This window comes from Echinops telfairi, unplaced genomic scaffold (assembly GCF_000313985.2).
Source record: "Echinops telfairi isolate 266 unplaced genomic scaffold, ASM31398v2 ScPeMD7_60;HRSCAF=208, whole genome shotgun sequence".
NCBI lineage: Eukaryota > Metazoa > Chordata > Mammalia > Afrosoricida > Tenrecidae > Echinops > Echinops telfairi.
In genome coordinates, this window is record NW_022103958.1 from 16,419,266 (window position 1) to 16,442,630 (window position 23,365).

Below are 23,365 nucleotides of genomic sequence, written 5' to 3' on the forward strand. Positions count from 1 at the left end.
TCCAGGGTTTCCAGGTGTACATAGCCAGGCCTTTCTTCCTCAGCTCACCTAGTTGGGAAGCTCCCGTGGAATCTGCCCCCTTTGGGTGACTTTGCTGGTATTTAAAGTAGAGGTGGCACAGCACCTAGCATCACAGCAACGTGCAAACTACCAAAGCAAGATTAGCAAACAGACAGGTAGTGGTTGAATTGTATAGAAGTGTCTAAAATACAAATTACAAGTCCCCACTCCCCTTCCCTAGAGCTACGCACGTTGAGAATTTTGCTCCTTCCCCTATAGTTCTGTCTACGTAGACATACACAGGTGTATTATGTGTGGCTTTTAAAATCTTCAGTCCAAATGGTGCTGCGCTAGGCATTCTGCTCCCTTTGCTGTTTCTCAAAGAGTGTGCCCGAGCCCTCACTGCCCTTTCCCGTCTCCGCATTTCACCATATGCATTACCGATAGCTTCCAAGAAGGGAACGGTTTCTTTCTCACATTTTATTTATTTATTTTTTTAATCATTTTATTAGGGGCTCCTACAACTCTTATCACAATCCATACATACATCAATTGTGTAAAGCGCATTTGTACATGCATTGCCCGAAGGAAACATTTTTATGCCAAAGAGTTTTATATTTCAAATTTGGCAGATGCTGCAAAAATGACCCTATGGAAATTTGTAACCAGGTACACATTCACCAACTGTCTACAAGCATGGGCATTAAATAAAAAACAAACCTTTGTTAAAAATAAACAAACAACCAGTGGTAGTTCTGCTGGCTGGAACTACCGAGTTAGCTGCTGAGGCCCCACTCCCAGCCGGTTAGAACAGTGGAGGTTAGAATGCCCTCAGGTCCCATGACCCCAGGTGGGAAATGCAGCTCAGACCCAACAGGCAAGTGGCTGCTTGCAGTCGTTTCCAGAGAAGAAGGGAAGTGGGATACCGGAGGAAGCGTTGGCTGTGTTTCAAGATGCCCCCAAGACACAATAGCTCACCGCTGCTGAGTCCAAACGCCCTGGGCTGGCTGTGTGCTCCAGGACAAGCCCCATGGTGGTGGCCCTTGTAGCACGGAGTCATCGTGTGTGTGTGTGTGTGTGTGTGTGTGTGTGTGTGTGTGTGTGTGTGTGTGGCTTGCCTACCCCGGAGACGACCTGCTTAGGGACAAGCACGACTAGATGTCGATTCTTAGCCCTTTGGAAGGCGTGTTGTGGAACAGAGGACTGGGAGCATCCGAGGCCTAAGGGAGGACATGGCCCGTGACAGCCGTGCTGCCTGCAAGAAGGGGTGCCCGTGGGCGAAACCTGAAAGCAGACGGGTACTCGGAGCGGGTGCTCTGGTCTTGTTGTTAGCCGCCGGAAGATCCAGTGGACAACAGAGGGGGACACCGCCTGGTCCTGCATCATCCTTGCACTTGCTCCTGTGTCTGGGCCCTTTGTGGAGGCACTGTGTCAGTCCATCTTGTGAAGGGTCTTCCTCTTTTTAGTCCCCCTCTACCTACCAAGCAGGCCGTCCTTCTCCAGGGATTGGTCTCTCCTGAGCACATGTTCAAAGTACTTAGGAAGCCATCCTTGCCTCTTCAGGAGCCTTCTGGCTGTACTTCTGGCCTTGGTGGGGCGTTCTTGTGGTCTTGGCTCTACTCACCTGTAGCAACTGCTCTGTGGACACCGTCTCTGACAATGTCATGGAAAACTGACCCACTTCTTTCTCTCTCCCCATAGCCTTACCTTTCCACTGTCACGTGTTTGTGAGGACCGAGCACTGTCCCTTTGGATTAAGATAATAAAAAAAAAAAGTATTTTAAAATTCCTTACCCCAAAGTGAAGGTGGAGGTCAGTCCTTCAGGCTGACACCGGGGATCCCAGAAGAAAAAGGTCTTAAACTTGAGCAGCCCATGGGCTGGAGGAGGTGCAGCTCCTACATAGTGTGACGTCGCATCACCAGAGCGCAAGAGCAGGGGAGAGGTGCCCTCTGTGACACGAAGTTCAGCTGAATTTAAACCATCTCCCGACGAGGGAGGCGCTTCCTGGCCAAGGTTAGACACGGACGTAAACAAGAAGGTATGCGGAGGCTGGCCTACCCTCAGTGACAGGCTCGGTTGAGGTTGGGCCCTGGTATCTCTGATGTTTGCAGCTTAGGGCTGACTGAACCAAGACCTGTTTTCCAAGAGAGTGTCTAAGAGATGCGGCCTCCGAACATTTACTCCGACCTCATGGATAGTGACCTCTTGGGCTCACTGCTCCCAAGGAGTTCAACATCTACTTATCCATCCAATACTTGTGAGTACCTACTGCATGCCAGCCCCCTGCAGCGCAGCAGGGGTGCCACAGGGAATGAGATCTTGAGGGTCCCTGCCTGAGCGCTGACATTCATCGGGTGGCAGCGAGGGGGAGGGGATGTGAAAGAAAAATGTTGGGACAAAAAGATGAACACACAAGGTTTACAGATTAATGGGAGTGTTCTGATGGCCAGAGGCAGCAGCCAACTAGGGTGGTGGTTTGAGCGGAGACATTAAGGGGCCGGAATGAGCTAGGTCTGGGAAGTTATGGGTGAGGAGCCGACGCTGGCACACAGCCCTTGCAGAGATGGACGTATCTAGCGTGCTTAGAGAAGCGGAAGGGGGTCAGTGTGAGGGGAGCATTGGGAGTAAATGACGAAACAGCCTGAGCCTTGAGGGGTACCTGTTGACATATAACAGGTCAAAGACATGTCGCCTTTATCCCTGGTCCTCGTAGTCATCACTTAGATCTATGATGCAAGCTGTGGATTCTGTAGCGTCATCAGAATGGGTCTCCAGCTGGCTCCTGGCCCCCCTCCTTTCCTAGGAGCTGGGCTCTGTTGTTCCCCACATCTTCCTTTATGGGCATTCCTGCTTGTCTCTTTATGCCAATATCGGCCCAGACCAGGAGCCAGGGAGTTGCTCACTCATCCTCGGCATGGCCTATCCTCAGATTCCTCTTTCCCTGCCCAAGTGCATGTGGCCAGGCTGGGACACAGAGTGCTTTATCGCACCTCTGAGCGCCTCACCTCTCTCATTGTCCTTGGCTCACCATTGGCCCAGCTGTGGTAGGATTGTGTTCATCTAGTTTAACGTGCAGCATGGGTGGGGGAAAGAGCTCAGTGTGGCCAGGCCATCTAAGCGGAAGTCCAGCTCTGCACTGGCTCTAGGATGTCCAACACGTCATTTGCTTTCCCCGTGTATCCGCATGCACATCTCTTTAGGCTTCACCTATTTGTTGCCTTCTACGTAATTCTGCATGCGTTCTCTTTTAATGATGGTGGAAATGTTGTTTCCTGGGCTCAGAGGGGAGTTTCCCAGCACTCTGCTTGCAGGCTGCCTGGCACCTTTCACAGTAAGGTTGCTGTGCAGTTGAGGGTTCCTGGGAGGTTGTTTGCTCAGCCATGCTCAGGGATCATCGAGGGAGGCGGGGCCTCACTTCCTTGGGGAAACAGGAGACTTCCTACCTTACGTGTAAATCAAACACCAGAGCACTTGCCTCGAGCATGGCAGCTGGGGGCAGCTGGGGGCAGCTGGCAGCTGGCAGCTGGGGGCAGCTGAGATTCCCAGAGGAACATGGGTCTGCCCAACAGCCAGCAGGCAGGGAGGAGCCAACAGATGGATGACAAGTGCCGGTCTCACCCCACTGCCAAGGCCCTTCTCTTATTCTTGCTCAGACCCACGATCCGTCACAAGGTGCCAGGAAGGACCATCACACTGGCTCTCACGATTGGGAAGAGCACCTGTTAGACTACCTTGCTGAGGTCATTGGAAGGAGAGGAAGAGACAGCCCTCCCCAAACTCCCTGGACAATGCATCTTGGAAGAAAGGCCTGAAAATCTACTTCTGAAGAAATCGTCGTTGAAAGCCCTATGTACGGAGCACAGTTCTGCTCTGACATGCGTGGGGTTCCCATAGCAACTTCATGCACGAGCCGTGTTCCCGCTTTGCACTGGTTCGCTGATACGACATTCTCAGTGAATCTTTGACACCCTGTCACTCATTATCTTGTGATGTTGGCAGTTTGACCACAGGTGTTGTGTGTGTAATGAAAAAGCAAACAGACAACCCATATCACTTTGGTATGCATATGCTCCAATGTTCATAACCTTGTTTGGACATTTCCTAACGATTGTTAATGGATGAGAAGCTTTGACGTATATCAACAGCCAGGCCCTGGTTGACCTTTGAGAGACTGAGTCTCCTCTGTGTGCTTTTCAAACCTTGTTGTTTTAACCAGATTCAAACCGTGACGAAGAAGGTCCACGTGGCACCTCAGTCAGAAGAGGCCAATGCGACGACCAGCGCTGTCATCTCCCTGCTGAACGAGACGGCGACCGAGGCGCCTGAGCAAACCACTATGGCCGTCAAGAAGGGCCTGGAGTTCAAGAACGGGATGAATGTCTTAGGTAGGCGGTGGGGCTTGGGTTTTCACCAGCTGCTCTGTAGGAGAGCCATTTGGCCGTCTGCTTTCGACAGGACTGAGTCTCAGGAGCCCTATGGGGGCACGTCTGCCTTGTGCGTAGATGCTCCATTAGTGGGAATCAACGGGAAGCGAGGAGGGGACTGAGGGCTGCGTGATTGGGGAGGAGGGGTAAGACCGAAGGAAGGTCATGAAAGGTCACGGCAGCTCGAGGTCTGGGCATGATGGCAAGGCACTTTCTCTTGCTGCCTCATCATTTGTGTATCCTGTGAGGTCATGCCTTGTGGAGCTGCCCTTCTGAGTCACAGTTGTACTGGGTGTGGAGGTACCATCCCTGCTCTCCCAGTCTGCGGCCAGCTGGAGTGTTGTCCAACGGGAAACATCTTGGAGTGTGTGCCTCAAGGAGCCTTAGAGATTAGTTTAGGGTCCCTCAAGGAGCCCTTTCCCCTGGCCTGGCCCTTCCGGGACCTGTCACCCGAGAGGCGTTTTGGACTCTACAGTAGCTAGACCTGCCAGACCACCCGAGGGACTGCAGTGATTACAAGTTCGGCTGCTGATGTCTGAGGTTGGTGGTCTGAACCCAGGAGCCACTTACTCCCTGGGAGCAAGACGTGACAGTCTGCTTCTTGTAAGGATCACAGCAGAGGCAAGTCCACGCCACAGTTCTCCCTGTCCTGTAATTGAACTCACCACCCTCGAGTCTATGCCGACTCACGGGACAGGATAGAACTTCCCCTGGGAATGTCAGAGATTGTAGCTGTTTATGGGAGGAAAAGCCCCAGCTTTTCCCCTCCGAGTGGCTGGTGGTTTCGAACTGCTTACCATGAGAACTGCAGCCCAGTGTGTAACCACTCCACCACCAGCATTGCCCTATGGCATTGGTGTATAAATCGGAACTGACGGCTTTTTGGAGTATGGAGCTCTTCTTGGCTATTTGACCTCCTAGGCAAATAAAGTGGTTCCACTCGCTGAGCCTCATTTCTTAAATGAGGGTGGTTGGCAGCTACCGTGTCGATTGTTGTGATGTGGAAATGTGATTGCACACATAGAGCAAGTCGCGGTTATTGAAAGTGGAGGCAAAGCTGAGGAGCTCCGTTAGAAGACACCACCTACAGAAACTCCCTGTTATGTGGCTCCACCTGGTCCACTATCTCCCTCCGTAGCTCGAGTCCACTCCCCACCATAACCTGCCCTCTAGGCAGTGAGGCTGGTATTCCCAAGTGCCACTGTATGCCAGGAGAAATGGGGGCACTGGATGGAAGAGAGTGCTTCACTCCAGCATTGGGTTGAAAGCCATTTAGTAATGAGGTAGCTAGTGGTGCTACCGCTAGTTGCCTATCTAGAAAATCACATGCCTTTATCTCCGGGCTAGCCAGGGTTGCCAGCTCAAATCTAGAGCACTCGCGCAATGGTGGATTTCATTAGCCAGAGGGTTATTTCCAATGAAACTAGGTCTCCATCAGTCAGAAGTCAACTCAGTGGCAACTGTTTTGGTTTTTTTCTTAGGTCCAAAATATTGCACTAGATAGACTCATCCTTAAAAAGAAGTTATTTATCTAAACCAGATGAACTTGGGGTTCCATGTTTGTAGGTTTTAATAAAACCTGCTAACTGTACTCCTCACCAAGTTAGAAAAGGAGAAGACAGAGGTGGGAGAAGCAAGATGGCTCAGCTGCAGAAATCAGCCCCCCCCCCTTTTTATTTTGCCTGGCAGGAAGCAAGTGGGGTAAAGGAGACTGAGGGAGGGGATAACTGGCTAGGTTGCCAGGCAACTGAAGAGCAATAAGCACTGTTGACCATCAGTAGGAAGTTAGAGGAGGAAGGGAAGAGGGGAAAGTAGGGCAAGTTCCTCAGAGAAACGGGCTTTGCAGATGCCCTCCGCCTCCTCCCAGGGCAGCTCCTCAGTCCATCTGCCCAGATCTCCTTGACCCTCAGGACCTTCCCGACTCCCCCTGCTCTCTTGCGGTAGGTAGGGCGTAGCGCGGAGACCCACGGGCTTCTGCACCTTCTGGAGTAGGTGGAGGTCGTGAGTAAGGGGTAAGGCGTTGGAAAGAATCATCCTTTCCTGGTTGTTCTGAGTCTCCATGTATTCTGGGAAGACACATGACTTTTGTCCATCCTGGGGAGTTTCAACATAGCTCATTCCTCTTTCAATCCCTGTGACCAAGTCTAAAGAGAGCTTTGCCCAAGTGACACCCCCATCCCACCCCCCGGCCCAGTGAGTGCGCTCAGTTAGGCAATGTTTACAGGAAGAACTAACTCAAGTGCCCATGTTGACAAGTTGGGTTTTCATCCAAATGCAGATCCAGACTCTAGAGAGCCAAGGGAAAGTAGACTATTGAGAAATTTCCCACTTACAAATTATGGCTGAAGCGAAGGTTCTTTCTATGGTCTTTCCAAGGACAGAGAGATTGCCTGCAATTTTTTTTTTTTGGACTTTGGAAAGTCCCAAGATTAAAGCATTGCAGTAAGTGAAGCTAAAACCCAGTCTTTCTGCTTTAAGGACCCCCTTTTCGTCTACAAAGTCTTCAGACCCACCTCTGGTTCCTACCCTAATCCAGTCTGCTTGAATTAACGCCTGTGAGAAATGGCTCACTGAAAGCCATGGATCTCTGGTGCTGTAACTATGACCAGTTTCTGCTGACTGGCAAGGGGCTTGGATCACAGTTCCTCAGAGCTTTCCTGCCGTGGAGTAGGACTGACCCTGGAGGCCGGACTGGGGCTGGATTTAGATGGAAGTCCGTGGTGTTCTCCAAAGGGAAAAGAGAGCTGAGAATGGCTAGGAGATAGCAAAATCTGATCGCAAAGTTAATGTTCCTGTGTCATGACCCTGAAAATAATAAATAAATGAAAACAGATCCTAACCATTTTGACCAAGCCAAGAATTAGGGTAGATGAATAAACTATAGGTTAAATAGAACAAACTGGGTTAAAATCGAGGTCTCCCAAATCATTTTGGATTTTTTCAAAATTTATCTCACTGTCTTTTTAAAAAAACATTCTTCTCCCCCTGTGTTTGGCAGGTAAGAATACAACATTAATTTTATATTTGGGCTGTTTCTGGAGTGAATCTTCATCAGCCGTCAGTTAATTGAGGCTAGCACAAAATGAATACGGTTGTAGCCTGGAGTGGACTGTATTGGCTCATTTGTCTGTGCTTTTCCAGTGTAGACAAGCCCTGGTGGCACTGTGGGGTTAGACATTGGTCTGCAAGTTGCAAGACTGGTGGTTCAAATCCACCAGCCACTCTGTAGAAGGAATTTGAGGCTCTCTGTTCCCATAAGGATGTACAGCCTCAAAAAGGTGTGGCCTTGCCCTTCTGTACTGACGCGCAGCCTTGGCAGCCCTGTGGCATAGCTCTACCCTGTCTTGTCGGGTCTCTAGGAGTCCAGAGCAACTTGAGGGCCGTAGATTGACTCACGGCAATTGTTTTGTTACCCTATGGGCTCCAAAGTTGGCATAAGAATGTCCAAGTTCCAACTCGCCTTTCCTCGGTGTATAAACCTCGTCTGTTTGGGCCGTGATTTCTTGAAGTGAGGAAGAGAGAGGAGACTTTTCCGTTGGGAATAGAAGAGAAGTTGTTTTCCTGAAAGAGCTAACACTGCTTGTCATGCAACCTGCTTGTGTGAGAAGGGTGTAGGCAAAGGTGTAGGGTGTATCCCCCATCGCTCCCCAGGGGGAAAGGTGCTTTCATGGTGCGCTTTGCTCTTTCCAGGCCCTAATCCGGAGGGTGGCGTGGGGCGGGAATGCCAGCTGCGTACACGTGGGTGCTGACGAACAAGGGAGAAGAGGCACGTCTGTTGTAACGTGGCGTTCTGTGTGATGTGATTCACCCAACAGGCCTCATAGGGTTTTTCATCGCCTTTGGCGTTGCCATGGGGAAGATGGGCGAGCAGGCCAAGCTGATGGTGGAATTCTTCAACATTTTGAACGAGATCGTGATGAAGTTAGTGATCATGATTATGTGGTAAGTGGACTCGCCCCTGCTCATTGGGATTGTGAGGAAATTTTTTCCCCAGAGGAAAATTTGAACAAAGACTAGGCAACAGGCTCTCTGGAAAGACTTCGAGAAAGGAGTAAGAGCTCTCCCCCCACCCCCCTGCTTTTTTTTGGAGCAGGGAATTTAGGGGGGGTGCAGTGGGGCATCTCACAGAACAGGGATTAGAAAGCTACTACCCCTGTGTGGCCTGTGAGTTGAGGATGGTCTTTTACACGGCTGAGCAAATAATCACCAAGAAGACACGTGAAAATTATCCGCAATGCACATCCCAGTGTCCATAAATAAAGTTGTATCAGAACACCGCCAGGCCCATTTGTTTACATATTAACTGCGATGGCTTTCTCGTGGCGGTGGCAGAGATGGGTGGTGTGGCAAAGGCAGCTCAGCCCACAGAGCCGGCCGTGACCGAACAAGTTGGCCAGCCCCTGGGCTGAAGGAAAGAAGAGATGACTGGGAAGTCTAGTCTGTAATACGGACACTGTGTTAGGCAGGGTTCTCTAGAGAGATAAAACCAAATTCCTGATAATGTAATATATTTATTTATAAAGATAATTAGATATATATTGAGAAGTGAACTGTTAAATCATATACAGATAAATATACAATACAAGAAATAAACAGTTAAATTAGAAAGCACTATAAATGGCTTAGTGAAACTCACGTCCGTGAGAGAAAGTTGAGAGACTAGCAGTCTCTGTCTGATGCCAGATCTTCCTCTATTTTTAGAGAGAGCTAGGCTATAACAGCACAGCAGCCAATCACAAGGCAGGTCACCAACCTCCAGTCCCCAGCTCCAGAGAAGTCTTAAAGGGACCTCAACTTACAGCAACACAGTCCACAGGCTAGGCATCCCACAGGCAGTGTAGCCTTTAAATTGAGGCACAGAACAAGCAAGGCAGCCGCACACTGGTCCGATGATCACAGGCAAGAGACAAGAAAGGCAAGGCTCACCAAGCCATCCATCTCTCAGCCCCTCAGTCAATCCTACCTGCGTTTATCAGCCAGGCTGGCACAATAAACTATCTCAGACACTGAGCAGTAGCAGGAGACAGGAAGCTGAGCCCAGGATACCAAGGAAAGGATGCAGCCCCACGTCTGTGTGTGTGTCAGAACCATGGGGCTCATGGTCTGGTATCCCCGAGAATGGCTCTTAGACCCGGGTTCCTCACATCAAAGAGAAGAGATGTAGTTCCCAGGCCATGAATGGACCAGTGACATGACAGACGATGTGCTGGAACTGGAAGTTGCCCTGAGAAATCTAGTCTCACTCTTGACCCACAGAGAAGAGAAAAACTCAGCTCCCAGCACGCCAAACCTCAGTTCTTTTAGCATCATCCGGACAAGGATGATCACGGCAGTGCCCGCAGACAGTTGTCCTTGTCCTTGCGAAGCCCCAGGACAGGTGCGGAATACCTATGAAACCTGGTCCCCACAACCCTGCTGGGGTGGCGCTGGGATTCTCGTTTTACAGAGCAGGCAACGGAGGTTCATGGAGGTCATTGGCATGCCTGCGATTATATAGAGCTAGGGAGGGAGAGGTGGGATTGGAGTTCACATTGATATCAAAGTCTCGGATACATCTGTGGCTGGAGGGTTCTGTCCGGCTCGTCAGCACAGTACTGACTCTGCTTCCGACCACGTATGTGCAGAGTTAGCTGCTGTGGGACCCAGCAGGCTGACCCAGGAGGGCACGAGTGCCCACTCCTTCAGCGAGGGAGCGGGGCCGCAGTCAGTCATTGAGACCTTCCAGCGAATTTCATTTTCAGACACAAAGCTTCTTATAGACATTTGTTGCAGGTCCCTAGGAGGGTCTTCTTTGAGTGGAACTACAATAACCCAGTCTGAAACCAAGCCACCATGCTGTCTGATTTCCCACAGGAACTCGGAGTTGCTTATTCCGCATTTCTCCATGCTCATCTCTACCCACCTCCTTCCCCAGCTTGCCCCCAGTCCTCTGCTACTCAGGTGCCTGACATTAAACTCCTAGCTTCGTTCTCTCTTCTTCCTTCTCTTGCCCTTGGTCCTCACCTCAAGGGGACCTGGTGGCTCAACAATTAAGCACTTGCCTGCTAACGGTAAGGTTGGCACTTTGAAACTACCCAAGACTCTCAGGCTCCCAGAAAGATTACAGCCTAGGAAACCTGTGAGGCCGCTCTACTCCGTCACACGGGGGTGGGGAGTGGGGGGCGATGGGTTGAAAATCACCTTAGCAGCACCTAACGATAACAACCCCACCTCAGAGGGGTGCAACCCTGTTCTTGGCATCTTTCTTATCTCCACAGGATCAAGCAGAGTGATGTCTTTAGCAAAGTCTAAGACTCCAGGAATGGGTGGGCCAGCGGCAGGCCCCAGGATCAAGGAAATGCCCCTCTTGGTTTTATGAGCCGTGTCTTGTAGACCTGGCGTATTAGTTTCCTAAGACTCCTGTAACAAAGTGCCATCACATAGGCGGCTTATAAGAACAGACATTCATCGTCTTCCTGTTCTGAACGTTAGGAGCCCAAAATTGGAGCACCATCTTCTCCCTGTTGACTCTAGAGTCTTGATTGGTGCCTCTTAAAGTGGATTATACATAGCGATTAAGATTTTTTTGTGTGTAAAAATATGGTCCTTCGGACGGATGAGCCCTATAGGACCAGTGGTGTGAGTGGCAAAACAGGGAGGGTAAAGGGAGAATGGGTAGGAAAGAGGGAACCGATTACATGGAACTGTGTGTGACCTCCTCCCTGGGGGACAGACAACCGAAAAGTGGATGAAGGGAGACGTCGGACAGGGCAAGATATGACAAAATACCCATTTATAAACTATCAAGGGTTCATGCGGGAGGGGGGAGCGGGGAGGGAGGGGAAAAATTAGGACCCAATGTCGGGGGTTTAAATGGAGAGAAAATGTTTTGAGAAACGATGTGCAAATGTGCTTTACACAATTGATGTGTGTATGGATTGGGATAACAGTTGTATGAGCCCCTAATAAAATGTTAAAAAAGAAAAAAAAATATGGTCCTTCTACACATCTGTGTAAGAATATGGTTCTTTAAAAGAAGGGTACGAGGGAAGCGATGTGTTCTGCTATTGCTATTATATCGACTCTCCAGCTTTCTGAATATTTCTTTTGTGAGATGAGTTAAGACCACATAGTGGTACTGTAGAAAGGATTTTAAACGTTCTTCAGAGCCATTCTGAAGGAAGGAGTCTGCCGAGGATGTAGAAATAGTAATACACACAGCAGAATTGGCCTGTTGTTATGAGACAATGGGATCTGTTGGAATTTCTAGGGAGAGTATATCCTTATTCTAACTGTGCAATACCTTTGTGGTGGACAGTGGTTGTGTGAACAAAATATACAAGTCCTATCCGTCACTCATACCAATGTCAGGAGCCCACGCTGGGAAAGGAGCCTTATAGACGATCAAGTGAGGCAGTGGAATAAAGCGTTGCCTCCCTGGTCCTCAGGAGTCGGCATTGGTATGGACCAAAAAGTTTCCAGTAATTGAAGCCAGAATTCAGGGGGAGTTAGCATCCTCTCCCTGGAGATCAAGAGCAATTTCTGGCAACTGTTTCGTTACCCGGTATTGTCACTCGGGACGTACTGGAGGTGTGGACTACACGGGGTGACATTCTCAGAGGGATGACACCAGAATGGCTGTCTATAAAGTTTCTGTGCAATTTTTCCACAGTTTTTTTTTTAACTCACCCCTGAAGTTAGAACAACAAAAACATTTTTGATAAGCCCAGCTTACCTGTGTCAATATAGCGATAAGGCTGAAATTGTGTTAATTTACTTTTTGGACCTTTGAATGTGTTGTGCTTTGAGCCGTCAGTGTTACCTAGTTACAGCGAGGCTTTGAATCACGGGCTTTCAGGTGTGCACGTGCTACGAGCATGCCCCGTTGTGTTCGCTGCTGCCAGCGGTTTTATAATTGCTGATTGGGTTTAGTTTCGTGGGGTTCCAGATACAATGTCGTAGTCATTTGTATTTGTGAACCAGTCACTCTTGAGAATGGAAAAGGTAGGGAAAATTATTTAAAAGGCTTCCAGTCCATTACTAATCCTATTGGAGCTAGTAATGGTGTAATTCAGTGTGGGAAGATCTCACAAAGTTATTTTGTGCTTAGGATTCATATAATCCGAGAAATACTAAAGCTAAGCACTTTACCTTATATTTATCACGTAATATTCTATGATCGAAATGGGTAATAAACATTGCTCAAGAATGAACATTCTGCATGGCCTCAAACGGGCGGAGTTCCAATAACTTACCAAACTGAGCATCACCAACCCTAGTGACCCAAGCAGTCAGGGCGGTACCATGTGACGTGAGATGGCCATTCTACACTCCGCATTTCTTTCATTCTTTAGCTGCCTTGTCTGCGTCAGTATTTGCTGACTATGCAAAAGAGAAATTTCCGGATAAAATAGCCAGCCACTTATCAACTGACATTTAAAAGCCTAAATAATCATGCTTTTTTTACATTCTTTTTTTGAATGTATTTGAAAGATTCGTGATTGTGTTAGTCTGGGTAAACTAGAGAAACAAATCCACAGAAACTCATATATATAAGAGAGAGTAAGTGTACATTAAGAAAGCATCCCAATCCAGTGCTGTCCAAGCCCATAAGGCCAACATTAGCCCATATGTCCTTAGTACTGATCTACAAAGCCGTCCGCCATCTCACAAAACACACGCAATGATGCCGACTGCAGGAGGAAAGCCGAATCAGTGAGCGTGTAAGCATCTCAGCCCTGGCAGGGCTCTTCATGCGGCTACTCCAGCACCCAGGGCTGCATCAGGGTAGGTCCATGTGGCTTCTTCTCAGGGATGTCTTGCAGGAAGTGAGCCTTGCCAGATGAGGCAGGGAACTGACTAAGGCAGCTGCACCCTGGTGCAACCATCAGAAAGCAAGAGACCCAAGAACTAGAAAGGTGAGGCTCACTGAGCCATTTATCTCTCCGCTCTTCAAATAATCTCCCACATGTGTTTATCGGCCAGGTTGGCACAATAAACCTTAACTCAGTGATCATAAAAATACAACATGGAAGAGCTGATAATGATCATTATTACTAAATGTAAATAAGATTTAGTAATGTCTTTTTTTCTAGATCATTTCATTGGGGGCTCTTACAACTCTTGTTACAATCCATACATCAATTATATCCAACATATTAGTACATATATTCCATCGTTCTTTTCTAGGCATTTACTTTCCATGGAGCCCTTGGGATCAGCTCCTTTCCACCCCCTCAACCCTCGTGGCCCCTTGATAGATTATAGATTTTTAATCATTTTCAAATCTCACACCGACCACTGTCTCCCTTCCCCTCTGGTTTCTGTTGATCTTCCCTCTGGATGGGGGGTGTGATTATGCGCCATTCATTGCCATCGGTGTCCCCCTCCCTCCCCACCTCTCTGCCCCCTTCCCCTTATCCTTTTCCTATCTCTATTCCTGTTCCTGTTCCTGTGATCCCTGAGTAATGTCTTTAAATTCTCAGGCTCAGTACAATTGCAATTACATGTATTAGCTCATTCATTATTAAAGGGCTAATAGTGATTAAAGCCTTATGATTAAAAAGGTCCCTGGAGGGTCCAAGAGGTTTATAGTTGGCTGCAAACCTAACGGTTGGTAGTTTGACCCCACTCAGGTCGAGTGATCTATTTCTGTACAGATTACAGTCAGGAAAACTCTGCAGACTTCTGCCCTGAAGCCCTTAGGAATGCAGGGGCAGCAGTGAGTCAGACAAACATGAATGTGTGGGGTTTAGGGTATTATTTGGGCCTTAAACAACAGCACCACAAAATCCACCTGCCATTACATCGATCCAGACACACAGGGACCCTGTAAAGGGTTTCTGAATCTCTCTGGGAGCAGACAGCCTCATCTTTCTCTCCAAGAGGAGCTGGTGGCTTTGAATCTCTGACCTTGTGGGTAGCAGCCCAAAGCTTCTCCTTCGGTGTCATCACAGCTCCTTAAGAGCCTGTTGTTGCTGGATTTAGGTGCCCTCAACTCAGAGTGACGTAAACAGCACAACAGAGCGAAGCACTGCCTGGTCCTGCACCATCCTCACAATGTAGGAGTTGACCTTGACCAAGTTACTGTACATCCATTGGCTCACTCATTCTTCACAGTCGTATCTAGCAGAAACAGGTACTTCTGTTAGTCTTGTTTTCCAGTTGAAAAAAACTGAACAAGAGGTGAATGCACCCAAAGTCTCACAGCTGTGAGCAGTGGGGCTATGCTATCCAACTCCACCGTGGGTTGACTTTAGGACCCCCCTCCTTTGATCTTGTATGACTCTAGGCAAGCTAGGTAACCCCTTCCCTCCTTCCTACCTTCCCTATTGTTCTTCTACCTTCCTTCTTCCTTCCTTTTATTCAGTGAATAGTGGTTGAGCACCCGTCATGTGCCAGTAATGATTCCTGACACAAATCCTCATGAAAGCAGACTACCATACCTTTCTCCAGATGAGCAGCTGGTAGGCTCAACCCACCGATCTTTTGTTGCAGTCAAGAGCTTAACCACTGTAGCACCAGGCCCCTCGAGGTTATAGAAAACCTCACTAATTCTTAGGTAGTTCCTTAAGCATGGTGGTGAGAAGGCAGAGTAGTTTGTGAAAATGTAACAGACTTCTTTGGCAGGAGTTGGGAAACTCAGGGTACCAACAGGTGCATTCATCTCTCGGGGCTCCCTTAACCCGGTATCAGAATGTGGGCATCTTTAAACAACAGAAGCTTACTGTCTCTCAATTTGGAGACCAGTAGTCTGAGTTCAGGTAGCCTCCAAAAGACCCTTTTTGGTCTCTCTCTCAGGTTCCTTGCCTTGCAGATGTACCTCCCCATGGCCGTCCTTCCTGTATCGGTCAGTCTGTGTGTCCCTCTCTTCTACAGGACACCATTCAGATTGCGTTAGGACCCACCTTGTTCTAGTATGACCTCATGTTAATTTAACCACAGCATCTTCAAAGACCCAATTTCAAACAAGGCCACCATCACAGGTACCAGAAGTTAGCTCCTCACCATAGCATTTGTTTTGGTGGGCACAATTCAATCCATGACAACAGAGATGTTGAAGAGGTTATTAAAAATAGGTATATTGGCTTATACTTTACATATCATACAAGTTAATCACCCAATCATATTCAGAAGACTTGTACAATCATCACCGGTTTCTTCGCATACTCATTGTTGTTAGCTCTCCCTATCCCCCATCCTCCCCTGCCATGGCCCTAGGCAATTTCCAATCCAGTTACCATCTCGGTAGATTTACCTATCCTGGATTTTCTATACAAAAATTCATGCAAAACACGAACAGGAAGCAAACAAGCAAACAGAAGCCAACAGCAATGATTAGACAAAACAGAAAAACCTCAATGAACAAAAAGCAGAAAATATTAAAAACAAACAACTATAAAATGGGTCAAAATGGAGATCAAATGATAAGGTATTATGTTTTACCCTGACTTCATCTGCCATAATTTATTTTACAGTGTTCTCTCTTTGATAGCAAGGCTATTCGCACCTCTGGACTATGATCAGACAGAAATAGTCAGAAGCTTGATCCATGTTCAGACCCTGCAAACGGATTTTGGGTTTCCACTGTCGTCATAGTTTTCTGCAAACCAGGTGTTCATAGTTTGAGCTCTAATACCATTCCCTCTTTCAGATTTGGATTTTATCGACAATCCTTCGATCACACAGGCTGGTGTGCTTCTTGTGCCAGTGTACTCAAATCTGTGTTAAAAAATGTAGTCCTCTCTTTGCGAGTTTAGAATGAGCCTCTGTATGCTTTGACTTGCACATCTTTAAAATGGGAATGGAAAAAGTCTTGGGTGCTACTTAGTTAAGCACTTGACTGCTTACGGAGAGGCTGGCATTTTGAACTCAGCCACCGTGTGGGAGAAAAGACCTAGGGAACTACTTCTGTAGAGATGACAGTCGGGAGTCCCATGGAGCAAGCGCACTCTGTCTTAGAGAATTACGCTGAGGCAGCACCGAGTCAGCACCACCCAACAGCAACCAAACTGCGAAACTTGAACGTGGTCACACAAGCTGCGTGTCATATATGGAGACAGTTGACTATTGAACAATGCGGGATATCTACCCCTGCATGGTTGAAAGTTTCTGTGCGACATTTGACTTCCCCCAAACATAACGTTTGTTGTTAGGTGTTATCGAGTTGGCTCTGACCCATTGTGGCCCTGTGCCCAGCAGAACAAAGCGCTGCATGTTCCTGCGTCACCTGCACGATTGGTCCTATGCCGGAGCCTGTTGTTGCAACCACTGTATCAATCCATCTCGGTGAGGGCCTTTTTTGTTTTTGCTGTCTTTCTACTATGCCACACAGGATGTCCTTCTCCAGGACTGGTCTCTCCTGAAAATATGTCGCAAACATGTAAGGCAGTCTTGCCATCCATGCCTCTAAGGAGCACTCTGGCCTTACTTCTTGCAACACAGATCAGTTTGTCCTTTGAGCTGTCCATGGTACCGTCAATCTTCTTTACCAGCATCACAACTCAAATGCATCCATTCTTCGTCGGTCTTCCTTGCTCACTGTCCAAATCCTTACTCAGTGTCCAGCTTTCACAGGCATAGGATGCAATGAGGAATACCATGGCTTGGGTCAGGTGCACCTTCATCCTCAAAGTAACATCCTTGCTCTTCAATACTCTAAAGAGGTCTTGTGCAGCAGATTTACCTAATGCAATATGTCTTTTGATCTCTTGGCCACTGCTTCCATGAGCATTGATTGTAGATCCAAGCCACACAAAGTCCTTGACAATTTTAATCTTTTTTCCATTTATCATGATGTTACCTATTGGTCCAGTTGTGAGGCTTTGGGTCTTCCATACATTGAGTTGTAACCCATCCTGAAGGCTACAATCCTTGATCTTCATCAGCAAGTGCTTCAAGTCCTCCTCACTTTCAGCAACCACCATGGTGTCATCTGCATACTGCAGGTTGTTTAATAAGCCATCCTCCAATCCTGATGCCACACTCTTCTCCTTATAAAAAAATAATAATGAATTATTTTTTCAAAAGCCTTACCAAGAACACAGAAAATTAATTCACACATTTTGTTTGTTATATGTAATAGTTATTGCAATCATATACCTAAATTAAAAACCAACAGCCATCAAGTTGATTCTGACCCCTAGCAACCCTTTAATAAACCTGTGTTTTCCATATGAGATTTAAAAAGTTATTTTGCAAACGTGCAAGTCATTCACACCTGCTGGCATATGGCAGCACAGCAACATGAATTTCCTTTTCTGTTTCATCAATGGCCCTTACACTGGATTCTTTTTTCTTCACATGGTGAGCAATTGCCGGTGACTGCAGATCTTCATCTACAGTACATATCAAGGACTCAACTTTTCCCGGGATATTGGATATGCTGTAGCTTCTTCCCAAGACAGTGTGTATGAGGTGACAAAGAACCATGAACTCGTCCCCAAACTACAAACGTTTACAGTTCCAGGCATTCTTGTCTACAGTCCTCAAAACATCAGAATGGACTTGGGGAACTCCCACAATCCTTGCCCTGATACCGAGTGTGGTAGGCTAGTGGCAATGAAGGAGGGCCTCTTGTCTGGGCTGCTGTTCTGCCCAGAACAAAAGCAGCAGATCAGAAACTCGCCCAGCATGCAGAGATTGAACTCTGGTTTCTAATCTAGACACAGCCCCAGACACGCGTACTTGGAATGGAGGCTGCTAAGATTTAGTCCCCATCTAACTCAGGGCCAATCATTTGTTTTTTCCCTTCCTTTCTTATTTCAGTTTTCAAGAACCTATGGCCACTACTGCATCTCCAACCAGTTATATATATATTCATGCATAGTCTGCTTACATTTTTTCATTTGATACATTTTATAATATCAAAACAAAATGTTCTTATAAACCAAAACTCTGAACCGAAAGCACTTAGATTCCATTTGTAAAAATAAATGACAACAAAAGAATTCTCTGCAAAATCGAACCTCTCTGTTAAACGCAGTGCCCAGGTCAACTTATTCACTGCTGTTTGGTAGTTTGTGTTAAAGACAGCCAAGTAATGAAGCAAGTTTGAATCTGTGTATGATACGGAGTTTCTTTTCTCTGATGAGATTACCATTATTTGTCTTCCCAAGAAGAAATGATCTGAACTAGGTGCCTGAAATCCAACCTGTGCAGGAATATTCTGTAAATTCCTTTAGCGTATCTGTGAAGCTATTTAGTACATACACTATTTATACTAAACAAACAAAACCACCAGGATTTTTCTTGTCCTGTCATGGCATTGCTTCTTGGGAGCACTTCCATACAAAGTGGCACTTTATATGGGTCTCGTGGTGTGGTTCGCTTTACTGTATTGCACTCAACATGATAAAAAAATGTGTGAGGTCACTTTTCATTGGGATATGCCATTTGCTGGAGGCAATTAGCATTGCCAAGTATTTACAAGAAAAACATATCCTTCGTGGACTCATAGCTCAAGCCTTGGACAATTGTTCAAGATTCAACTGTGATGCTCTCAAGGAGTCCTGGTGGTATAATCGTTACACCAGGCTGCTACCTGCAAGTTCAGCAGTTCAAAACCACCAGCGGTTCCTGGGGAAGTGGGAAGATGAGGCTTTCTACTCCCTTAAAGAGTTACAGTCTCAGAAACCCACAGGCACGCTTCTACTCTGTCCTATTGGGCCACTGTGAGTCAAAATCAACTCGCTGGCGGTGAATTGGGGGTGGGTGGGCGGTGCTGTTCTGCAGAGCTTGAGTTCTGGCCTGTGACAGGGCTTGCCCCAGTCCAGTGGCAAAGCGCACATCTAGCGGAGCAACCATTCTTCCCTCCCTGCACCCTGATCCTTCTTGGGAGGGAGCCTTATGCGGGGACTTCATTTTCCCCACAGGCTTTCTTTCAAGTAAGTTCCTGCTTCTCAAGGTTTATCACCAGAAGGTGCCCCAAGCCCAACCAGGTCATGCGCTAGCAATACCAAAATAGGTCGTGGGCCACAGTCAAGATGAAAGTGAAAATGGGTTAATGTACCCAAGAGCGAGATGACCAGCTAATTCCTAAGCTCACTGTGAGCATCGTCATAATAAGAGGGAACGCTACACTAAGCCTGTTTGGACGGGCTGGTCATAGATGCAGTGTGCCATCTGCTTATCTACAGAGAGCTAATGTTGCTAAAGGGGAGTGGTTTCCCAGGGTGTGTATAAAACCCAATAGAGGGGTCTCAGAGCCCTGGGTTTCAATTACTCTTCCTGGTTTTGTGGCTTCACTTTTCAGAACATTAGTGGTTTTTGTTTGCTAAGGAGACATAACGATACCTAGATTGAGAGGCTCTTGTAAGAAGACGGCGCGGCAATGTGTGGGACGCTTACCCTGGAGTCCCTGACTAGCGATCGGGTCCCTGGCTGTAGTGTCCCAGAAATGGCCGCCGCTGAGTGGGCACTGGCTCCTGGCAAACCCAGTACCTCAGAGCAGAATGGCCGCGCTGTCCAGTGCCGTCTCCCTGAGGGATTGGATACTGTTCGGTTGTAAATCACCAAGCTTTCAGTGGCTGATTCCTGGCAATACATACGCAGAGCCTTTCTTCTTAGACTTAGTCTGAAGACCGCTGCCACCAGTCTAGCATCACAGCCATGTGTGCGTCCCCACCGTGCTGAGTGGTGGCCGCACAGCAGGCGCGATGACTGGGAATCAAAACTGGCGCTTGGGCACAGCGCTTGCCAAAGCTGCCTCTATAAACTCCTTAATAACATATAGTCAGTATGATAGTTCAAGACGTGAGGATGAAGGGGGGCGGGGAGGGGCAGCGGAGGGAGGGGGCAGAAACACACACAAAAAAAACACTCCCATATTTAGAAGTAATAAAACCACATTTCTTGGAATATGAAAGAGCTTCCAAACCCTTGTGGGAAATGTTTTCTTATCTTTTCATTCCATTTTCCCACAAAATGGTTGAAGTCCCCTCTTCCAGGAACTCTGGTGGGGTCGTGGGTTTTGAGATGGGCTGCTAACCACAGCAACCTCCCTTTAAACCCACCAGGTGCCCCACGGGAACAGGATGAGGCTTTCTGCTCCTGTAAAGATGGATACCCTGGGAGAGCTAGGATGCAGCATCATTAAGATAGTTACTCTAAAGTGAAAAAAGTAAATATCTACTGCATCTCAGGAGCCTCATTCAGCCAAACTCTCATACAGAAAAGTGAAGGGTATCCTCAGCGAAGGCCACAGGTGGACATGGACTACTTTTTAAAGTTCCGAATCCCATAATGCTTTCTTTAACGTTGTCGCCCCTTTTATGTCTTTCAGGTACTCGCCCCTGGGTATCGCCTGCCTAATTTGTGGGAAGATCATTGCAATCAAGGACTTAGAGGTGGTTGCTAGGCAACTGGGGATGTATATGGTAACGGTGATTGTGGGCCTCATCATCCACGGGGGCATCTTCCTCCCCTTGATTTACTTTGTAGTGACCAGGAAAAACCCTTTCTCCTTTTTTGCTGGCATTTTCCAAGCTTGGATCACTGCCCTGGGTACCGCTTCCAGGTAGAGAATACAAGAAATTACCTTTTTTTTTCTACTCTCTCTCTCTCCCCTCTCCTTTATGTTCTTTCTGAATACCTGTTCCTATTTCAAAATAGAGTTATCCAAAAAGTCAGACGTTCCTAGGAGCTCAAAGTGCAAAAGGGTTCACCTTTTCAGAAAGAGTTAAAATTGTGTGGAAAAGTCTATCCGTTAAACTGTGAGAGAAGTCAATGTGGTTTTCATGGATGGCTAAAGCGTGCTTTTTGCCTGAAGGTGGAATGTCTCTTTTTAGAGAAGTCCAGGTGGTGGGAGTCAAGTCCTAAGAATGAACTTGGAGGCTGTCTTTGTTCGGGAGTTTGGCTTTCACCATCCCGGCCACAGAGAAACAGCACAGAGCAATATCCTCTATGCCTCCTCATCCCTTGGGCTGATGGGGATCTCAGAAACGACTGAGTGGCTTTCTCAGGACCCACAGATGGAGGGAGGCCGGCCTGGGACAGACCTCTCAGCATCCCTCCATCTGCAGTGCATTCTGTTGAAGCAACTTTGGAAGAAGAGATGATGCCAAGTAGCTGCCAGATATGATTAGTAATATTTGAAGAATATCATCTAAGCTTTGAGGCAGGAGCCAAAAAAGAAAACAAAAACCTCAAGCCATGTCAGCCTGGCAACACAGGAAAGAGGGAAAACTCTCCGTTCTAGAGTTTCTCCCTGGGGTCACTGGGGACCGATGGCTGTTCAGCCACGAACCGAGCCAGTGTATTCGGGACAAATACAGCGTATTTTCTTTGTTTTAAGACCCCGTGTTGGTGTTTGAACAAAACGGACGCAATAAGAAAAATGAATGTCTTCTAGAGGTCCCAGAAGTATCCTTTGATTCAAAGGCTCGAGGATCCTGGCTTCCCATCACAGCCGCGCAGACTTTTCAGACCAGGCACGGGGCCCTGGCAAGCCTTGGACAGGGCCTCAGGAAAGGGGGTGGTGAGAGGGATAAAGGAAGAGTTGCTCTCCTTAAAGCAGCTGGGGCAGCCCGGCCGGGAGAACCACATGGCCTCATGCTAAGGAGGCCAGACCCCGCAGTTTCCTCTGGGTTTGGAAGGTGTGAGCAAAGAGGCGATGCCGGGTGGCACCCCTGCTTAAGCACTCCACTGCTAACCAGAAGGTTCCAGAGGGTCTGAGTGGATTCACTGACAGCTGGTACTGGGAACAGTGAGGCATTCAGAAACCTTGTGCATTCTTCTCCTGATCAAGACCAAAAGGAGGCCTGAGGGAGCCAGTGTTCCCGAAGATGACCTCGTAAGGTTGTCACTAGATCAGTGGTCAGCAAACCTTAGGGGTCTGATAAAATCCAGTTTTGAGCCTTCTATGTTTAGAGGAGCCTTGGTGGCACTGCTAGATGAAATGTTGGACTGTTATCTGCCTGGCCATCGGTTCAAACCCACCAGCCACTCCTCAGGAGAAAGATTTGAAGCCTCAGAAGCCCTCTGTAGGTTCAGTGTATGTAGGGTTTCAACTCGATGGCAGTGGGTTTGCTTTTGGAACTTCCTGTGTGCCGATGGCTGGCACAGTGGTTAAACAGCTCAGCTGTGAACACAAAGGACCATGGTTCAAAGCCACCAGCCTCTCCCCAGGAGAAGGATGTAGTCCTTTGTTTCCAAGGAGATTTAGAGCTGTGGGAACCCTGTGGGCAAGTTCTACTCTGCCCTGTAGGGCTCCTAAGTCAGAGAGACTCAATGGCAAATAGGTTTTTTGTTTGTTTTTGTAATGTTAATGCTTCTGATTCCTTGTAGACCCAGGAATCTGCCTTTCATTGAGCTCCAGTCCTCCCCCATTCTCTGAGAAAGCAAAGCCACCATGGTTGTCCATCCAGTTCTGCTGGAGCCTTACATCTGACTATTAGAAGGGAACAAGGACTAAGGCTACACATGCAAGCGAGAATTACTCCCAATTACTGTCCAGATTGGAAGTTTCCCAATTCACTTTGCTTAAAAACAACATGTAACTCAAATCAAAAGAAGTTGGACTCCAGAGCTCTCCAAAGCTCCCTTTTGGCCTCTTCCATCACTTTTCTCATGACTCAAGCTTTGAAATGATTCCACCCCAACCCCTCCCTTGCACCTCTGACCCAGGTGGAAATAATAGTCAGGCCTTCAGCACCCCTTGTCCATACAGGTCTCTCTCTGATGTGAGAAGACTCAGCAAGATGTCAGGAGACTGGCCTTTGAGGCTGGGTCATGCGGCCATCAAATCCTCACCCCAGGCTGGGAGGAGCGGGGGTGAGGTACTTGATTATCTATTGCTCACCGGCTTTCCTGCCCTATGTTGCTGGAGAGGCTTGTCCCTTTATCTGCTGTTCTGTCTCTGAGGTTCTCCAGAGAATTTCTGGAAGCTCAGAGTTTGTGCTGACTGGTGCCTGCCCTTCTCCGCATTAGCAGGTGCAGCTCAGAGCAGTGCCCAGGGGTTGA

At 47.8% G+C, this 23,365-nt stretch overlaps 1 protein-coding gene across 1 annotated transcript in view; it reads left to right on the forward strand.

Moving 5' to 3' along the window:
* Positions 1-23,365, forward strand: part of SLC1A2 (solute carrier family 1 member 2) — a 170,001-nt gene that overhangs the window by 111,612 nt on the left and 35,024 nt on the right. The window contains exons 5-7 of the mRNA XM_004708293.3: positions 4,219-4,387; positions 8,242-8,368; positions 20,688-20,921. Of these exons, the coding sequence (XP_004708350.2) occupies positions 4,219-4,387; positions 8,242-8,368; positions 20,688-20,921 (530 nt within the window). The remainder of the gene's footprint in view (positions 1-4,218; positions 4,388-8,241; positions 8,369-20,687; positions 20,922-23,365) is intronic.